This window comes from Oreochromis niloticus, linkage group LG7, assembly GCF_001858045.2.
Source record: "Oreochromis niloticus isolate F11D_XX linkage group LG7, O_niloticus_UMD_NMBU, whole genome shotgun sequence".
NCBI lineage: Eukaryota > Metazoa > Chordata > Actinopteri > Cichliformes > Cichlidae > Oreochromis > Oreochromis niloticus.
The window spans coordinates 10,482,130-10,489,870 of record NC_031972.2 but is presented as its reverse complement, the minus strand read 5'-3'; the positions used below and the strand labels follow the sequence as shown (position 1 = coordinate 10,489,870).

Below are 7,741 nucleotides of genomic sequence, written 5' to 3'. Positions count from 1 at the left end.
CAAACAGTAGAGGTCAGCAGGCGTGTGTCGCGTTTTGTGGAGGCATACGTGAAACGGAAATAGACGAAGAAGAATCTGCCCCCCCCCCCCCAAGCTGGATCAAAGCTGATTGGCTGAGCCAGCGGGGGGCGTTGTTTGAATTTCAGTCAGGAGTGTGTGGCGTTTGTAGCTTTTCGGGCAGTTATATCGGCTTCCAGTATTTCAAGTTGAAAACTAGTGTTGAACCTAACAGGTACGTGTACTATTATGTTACTTTTCTAATGAAACATTTTCAAGGGTGAATGTGTTGTTGTTCACGTGTTATAGCTCCTAGAACATATCATTTTAGATAAACAATCTGCAAAGCAAGGACCTTCTGTTCCATTTGGCCGTATGAGTCGTGCATAAAACCGTTATTTTGTGGGAGGAAATAATAATAATTATAATAATAATAAAAACTAAACTAAACACGTTATTATTTTTAAGCTTCATGTGTGACCTTTGCAGACGTCTCTGTGGAAACCGTGTAATGTTGCTCTAAATATTGTGCAAGGCATTCATACTTTTTCCCCGTGCAATTTCCCCGCATTTTTCTACCATCCCTTCCACTTACATCTTGTGGATAATTTGATGTCAGTTAGTCACCCATTTGAAATTGTTAATCCTCACTACCTTTTTATTGCCATTTCCGAACGAGTTTTTGCTACAGGACCCAATGGTTCGATCGAATAGATCAAATATTTTATATCAAGGTGGTGTTATCTCTAGCTTTCACTATATATTAATAATATTTGTTTGCTCATATTATAGCAACACTATCCATTAGCTATATAGCGTAGCTTGTATTTTAGCGACTGCAACTTGTCAATTTCCTTGTATACAGTAGTTTTAAAACGCTGTGATTCTTCACAGGAATATGACATAACATCCCAACATAGTTATATTAGGCTGTCTTTATAATGCCGCTGTCATAATTTTAGTTTTTCCAAAATGTAATTTGAAACTGTCACTTAAAATGAAGGTACCAGAGAAGACCTCAGAATTGCATGTTGTAGACTGTATAAGAAACAAAAGATTAGAAAAGGGACACAGTACAGAGCATGACAACAATGCCACTTAAAAACAAAGTGAGTTTAAAAAGTGCCTACAGTGCATCTGGAAAGTCTGAATAGTTTTAATACAACTTTGTCCTCATTTTGTGGTGTTACAGCTTTTTCTCCAAAATGGATTATATCCATTTTTCAAAATTTGGTTTGTGGTGCATGCTAGGGATATTCTTTGTGACTAATTTGTTAGGGTATTTTCACAGATGGGTTATTTAGTCCATTTAAATGGAACTCTGTTTTGTTTTCCCAATTGTTGCAGTTCATTTGTGCAAGTGTGAACACAGTAATCCCACAGAGACCCTTTGGAGAAGGTGGTCTCTGTACGTTTCCAAATGAACTCCTGGTTCGTTTATGGTGTGAATGTGATCTGACCCTGATTCAAGCCAACTGCCAGGTGTACAGTACATGTTTGAGCTATAAGATGTCCTTTAGTTATGTATGCTTTGGATTCTCAATGTAGGAAGGAACCATTGATGTGCGAAGGTCTGTATGGGCTAGCAACTAGCCGAGAAGTGAACATTACCAAGGCTTTTAACTTTGAGTACAAGATCCATAGAGGCAGGGGTCTATCACACCAGGCAAGAACCCATGTTTAGGCTGTGTAAAGATGCCCCTGAGACAATTCAGCACATAACAGCAGGTTGCAAGATGCTAGCAGGCACCCATAGTATACAGGAACATCTTAACCTCAAGTCCCGAGGTTAAAATGACCACCATAGGGTGGTCGAGAATGACCAAGGTAAGATCGTGTGGGATTTCCAGATACAGACGGACAAACTAGTGATGGCTAACCAACTGTACATAGCAGAGGAAGACAGCCATTATGATAGATGTAGCTATACTGAATGACAGCAACATTAGGAAGAAGGAACTTAAGAAGCTGGGGAGGTACCAAGGACTGAGAGTAGAACTCAAGAAGATGTGGAGGATGAGGGTGACAGTGGTAATCTGAGCAGTGAATTCCAGGCTAGGCTAGGCTAGGCTAGGCGAATGGCTCCAGCAGATCCTAGGAACAATATCTGAGATCTCTGTCCAGAACATCACAGTTCTAAGAACAGCAAAGATACTGCACAGAACCCCTCATGCTCCCAAGGCCGGAGCTTGAAGGATATATGTATATATATTTGCTGAACACCAAAGACAGATCTGAAGAAGTTAGCCTGGACTTTCTTTCCATATATCTTTCATGTAGAGTGTAGAAAGGAGTAAAAAATAAAGAAAAAACATTAAATGACTCTTGACTGTTGGTGTATACTTGAGAAAGTAATTTTTGAAGATGGAGCTGAAGTAGTTAGTGTCTGGGGGGAAAAAAGGCTTGACACACTTGGATGAGATTTGCACATGTCCTGCTTTCCCTTCTCATTCAAGCAGTTCTAAAATGTTGCATTCCACTGGCATGAGTGCCTTTGCAAACAAGAGCTGCTTCTCATGTGTCAAGGTAGCTTGATTTTTCTAATGATCTGTGATTTGAAGTAAGCCACACTTGCCCTTTTACTTTGATTTTGTCTCAAATGCATTCAATCTGCCGAGCATTTTCTTCTGTAATCTGATGATCTTTTCTAGGCCTTTTAAGCTGTTGTTTTATCAGAAGAGAGGGTGAGAATAAAAAGTTGTCATACAATGGTGGAGCTTTCATTGTGTCTTCAGCCATTCTATGTTTAAATGCAGGAGACAAGATAGTTGTCAGAAGGTTGTCTAAAACTGTATTCTTGCTGTAAGTTTGCTGTCAGAATTCGCACTTATTGGCAACGTAGGAACTTTTCTCTTCCTTTTCTTTGAGCCTTTTTATTTTTTCTTAATGGTGTAAGCTAAAGTAGCAAAATAGTGTTCTGACCACGCATCTTACTATCTTGGCCAAGTTTCTAGATTACAGTGTAGTCTATACCTTCCTGCTCTATACCTTTATTTACCTGGATAAATAAAGTTTAAATAAAATGAAAACAAAATAACTGCTTACCTTATCCTAATAAAATAATAAGTACAGTTACTGACTCAAAAGGAAACTTGAAAGTCTGTTCTTTGTTTTTTTTTTGTGCCTCTAGTAATGTCCCCAATCTGTCATAGTTAAATTGTGACCTTGGTGTTATTCCCTTTGTAATTTTCGCCTGTACATTTGTAGCAATGCGTCATAATTCATCTGCCAGCCGTAGGAAGGGTAAAACCCCTCAACGGCGCCCCCAAGTGCCAGCCCAAAGGACCTCCAGTGTAACATCCCCAAGACGCAGTGGAGTTCCAGGTTAGAGTAACTTTAGTAATTTTTGTGTGTGTATATTTTGTGTGTGTGTGAGAGAGAGAGAGAGAGAGACCGCTCCCCCCCCCCCCCCATGGGGACCACTATCACGTAGCATCCATAAGTGACTAGAACTTTCACAGTATATTTCATATCATATCTGAATCACTATTACATCACTAACTGCTGCACTGATCATGCTGCTTCACTACTGTGTATATTACTTTGTACATTACCGTTTACACTACTCTGGTCACTCTGTTGAATTACTCTGTTCACATTACTCTGGTCACTTGTTTACTCTACTGCACTGCTCTGACAATATATTGCTGTGCTAATATGGCACAAGACACTTTAACATTTTATTCGCACAATGTACATTTTCAGATTTTTTTATGTAAAATTTCCAGATTATTTTTTATTTAATTTACCTATTATATAATGTCGTTTTTTTTGCACGGTCAAAGGAGCAGTTCAGAACACATTTCACTGTGTGTTATACTCGTATGAGTGTAACACTATTGCACTAGCAAAAGCGCTTGCTCATAGGGGGTCATCTAATTGTTGGAGCTTTTTCTGTTTTCTCTGTATTATTGTAGAGTCTTTAACTTACTTAAAGCACCTTGAGGCAACTGTTGTTGTGATTTGGCACTGTATAAATAAAATTAAAGTGAATTGAACTTGCCTTACTCGCTGCAGGTATTTGGTAGTTGCAGCTTTCTTAGTAGCCAAGCCCTATTGCAGACAGACTTACTTTTCAGCACTTGAAATCAAAGGCTTATTTGACTATCAAAGGTTTTACTTAATTGTCTTGCTAACAAACTGTATTTGTGCATTTAGGACAGCCTCCTGTTTCCCCCAAGAAGAGGAAATTTCGACCAGGAACCAGAGCTTTGATGGAGATCCGCAAGTACCAGAAAAGCACAGATCTCCTCCTTAGAAAGGCGCCCTTTGCCCGTTTGGTGAGTCTGACAGCAGCAGACCAGACACAGATAAAGCCACTTTTTATCCACTGGGAGTCTTTTTTTTTTTTAACTGTATTCTCAGTTACAGCATTTTTTTTTTCACTGTTTACATTGTTACAGGATTGAATCTGTTTTTGCGTTTTGTTTTTTTAGTTGAATCAATAGAAGTGTGCTTTTTTTCATATGCCTTTTAATTGTCGGAAGTACAAGAAAGAGAAACTACAGTAATTACAAATATGCTCATATACTCTGTCTCTTAACTTGGGTCTTAATGTTAATAACCATTATAGATATCTACTTGTCCAGTACAAAATCTATGTCTCCATCCTCACAATAGCATGTAAATGATCTTTACTGTGTTCACAGAATTGAGGCTGAAACTGGCAGCAAAACAAACCAAGATAAAAAGAGCCGATTCTGTTGTACAATTCAATGTCTATAATCTCTTTGAAGGACACAAGAGGGAATTTTAGTCTTGTCCTCTTTGGGACTGATCTAGGACTAGGATTCGGGCATTTGGTGCCATCAGAGTCGACTCTCTCAATGACCTGCAGGCACAAAAAAATAGTTATTAAATAAAAAATAAATTAACTGCATCATACATACAGTCAAATGAAGAACTGTACATATGATGCAGGACTGCATAGAGTCCTGCGAAAAAACTGTGGAAGAAGTAATGGTGAACTTACTTTCCCTGTTAATTCCTATGCACAAAGTAACAGCCAGGTGTTACTAATCAAATGCACTTGATTTACTGATCAGTAGGAAGTGTGAGCACCTCTATGAAACCAGAGGTTTTGGTATGCCCGGTAAGAATACTTTATTTGGGAGGCGCTTGCATCAGCTGGCTTCTTTCGTCGTGGAGGATCAGCGGTTCTACTCTGAACTCCTCCCAAATGACTGAACTGTTCAGCCTGAAAACCCAGCCACATTTTGAAAAAAGATCATATTTGCCGTTTGTGTCTGCAATCTAATTTTTCACCTTTAAAGAGCTCGCAATAATAGTGTCAACACAAAGATCAGGCAGGGAACTTCTTTCACACCCAAGTTTTTGCTTCAGCTACTGCCAGAGCTGCAGTCTGCTTGGGATGTCAGGACCTGTCAGCTGTCTCTGGAGTCCCACAGGCAAACCAAGTCCGAACAGTGCTCCTTCTTCAGCTTGACAGCTGTAATCACCTCTGGTGTCCACCATCAAATTCAGGGGTTACTGCTACGGCAGACATGTGCCAACATTTCTGAGTTCATGTGCAGTTTTTTAAACAAATCTGTTACATACTCATATAGTCGGTGTTGAAAACGCATCACTGTCTAGAGGGGTTTTTTGTGTGTGTTGTGGTTTTTCTTCTATGTGACTGAAGCCTCTGTTTCTTAAAAAGATGTTGGTTCTTCCTTTTGATTTAGGTTCATGAGGTGTGCCAAAGCTTTTCTAAAGAAAGGCTCCGATGGCAGGTTTATGCTCTTCTGGCCCTCCAAGAGGTAAGACGCTATCTTCATTAGCCTTTTGATGAATTGTGGACACTTGTAATGTTCACTTGTCTGTTTGATAAATTTACCTAGAATTACAAGTGTGATGGTGTGCAGTGGTTTTTTTTTTTTTTTTGGTTTTTTTTTTTGCCTTAAATGAGGCCTTTTAGATCGCCATACTGCCATTAGGTGGGGATCAGTTGATAGCTTACGTACCCTCTTCACACAGGTGACTGTGACAGAAAAGTATTCACAGTGCTTCACTTGTTCCAGTTTTATCATGTTTGAGCCTGATTCCAAAATGGATTGAATTCATTTTTTACCTCAAAATATTATACACAACACCTCATAATGAAAAAGTGAACCAGTTTTACTTGGAATTCTTGCAAATTTATTAAAAATAAAAACCAAAACATGTACATTAGTATTCACAGACTTTGCTCAATACTTTTGGCAAAAAGTCACATGTTATACTTTTGTTTGGTATAAGGTGTTTGTCCTGATATGCTGTGGTTGGTTGTCCAGTCTTTTTCCAATTCTAATGTCACAAACTTGACGTGCTAACTGTAACTGAGGCTTTTAGAGTCTGAAATGTAGCTCTTGGGGTCTTTTGTAGTTTCTCGAAGCATTACATAGTCCAACCTTGGGTTAAATTTCCTGGTAAGATTAGTGACTGCCTTGAATGTTTCCCATTTCTGAATAATATTTTTCACTGTACAATGATGGACTTGTTTTAGAAATGGCCTTACAACTCTTTTTATAAACCCACTTCTGAAGTGTAATTAATACATAATCCTATTAAGCCGTAGTAAAGCTTGCGAATCAAACTTTTCTACATTCTTGTCCTCCCAGGCTGCAGAGGCTTTTCTCGTCTTGATATTTTCAGATGCCAACCTGTGTGCCATCCACGCCAAGAGAGTCACTGTATTCCCTCGTGACATTCAGCTAGCCCGGAGGATCCGTGGGGTGGATAATCTGTAATTCCTAATCCTATAACAGAAATACATTTGTTTCATTTTGATTTAGTTTAAATTACAACTGTTATATTAAAGGTTTTCTAATTGTATGCTACAATGTGGAGAGTTGAGGTTTGGTTCCTTTTCACACGTTGACTTAAAACAAATGGCAACCAATGAAACCAGAACCTTGTTCAGTCCCGTCCCCCCCCCCACCTTTTTTTTTTTTTTTTTTTGGTAAACATTGGTGAGGGGTTTTACTTTGCAGAATATATTTAATGTGTTCGTGTGATCACTGTTCTTTTTGTAATATTTGATATGCTGTTAATGTGTATATATTGTTGTACGTTGTATTAAACTTATATTCTTTTTTTCTACTGCATGTGCCTCATCTATTTGATTTGGACAAAACTTATTATTTTATTTTAACCTACAATGGAAACAAAAACCCACAAGAGGTTTTCTCAGTTGTACTTTCGCCTCTCAAAGCAATCTGGCTTGTCTTCTTTGATCTTGGATATCAGCAAGGATCACTTATTGAATATTTTCTCTTTTCATTTTCTGTTACCCCTGGAGTTATTGGACAGTCATTGGTCTAAAAGAAAGACAGATGTTATAAAGTAATTATATAATTATTATTGAGGACTGTGCTAAACAGCTGTCTGTGATCCTGAATTATACACTATGATGCCAAAAGTATTCTCTCACCCATCCAAATCCATAAATGTAGGTGTTCTAGTCACCTCCATGGCTGTAGTTATCAAGCACCTAGGCCAGCAGAATGCTTCTACAAGAATTTGGGAAAGAAAGGAGGAGTTAGGTGACTTCCAGTGTGATAGGTGCCACCTGTCCAACAAGTCCAAATTGTGAAATTTCGTTGCTACCCAATGTTTCACAGTCAAACGTTAGAGGTGGTATAACAAAGTTAAACCGATTGTGTCCGAGTTGCTGTCATTCCCAAAGTGGTAGGCCACAACATCACAGAGTGGGGTCAGTGGATGCTGACCCCAGTGTATTTTCAGCCTGTCTGAAGCAGGACAA

The 7,741-nt window shown here is 38.8% G+C and overlaps 1 protein-coding gene across 1 annotated transcript; it reads left to right on the top strand.

Moving 5' to 3' along the window:
• Nucleotides 1–75: 75 nt before the first annotated feature.
• On the top strand, nt 76–7,078 carry cenpa (histone H3-like centromeric protein A). Its single transcript, XM_003439500.5, has 5 exons — nt 76–232; nt 3,205–3,321; nt 4,156–4,277; nt 5,682–5,756; nt 6,597–7,078. The coding sequence occupies exons 2-5, from the start codon at nt 3,207–3,209 to the stop codon at nt 6,723–6,725; spliced, it is 441 nt and encodes a 146-aa protein (XP_003439548.1). The 5' UTR covers nt 76–232; nt 3,205–3,206; the 3' UTR covers nt 6,726–7,078.
• Nucleotides 7,079–7,741: the final 663 nt, after the last annotated feature.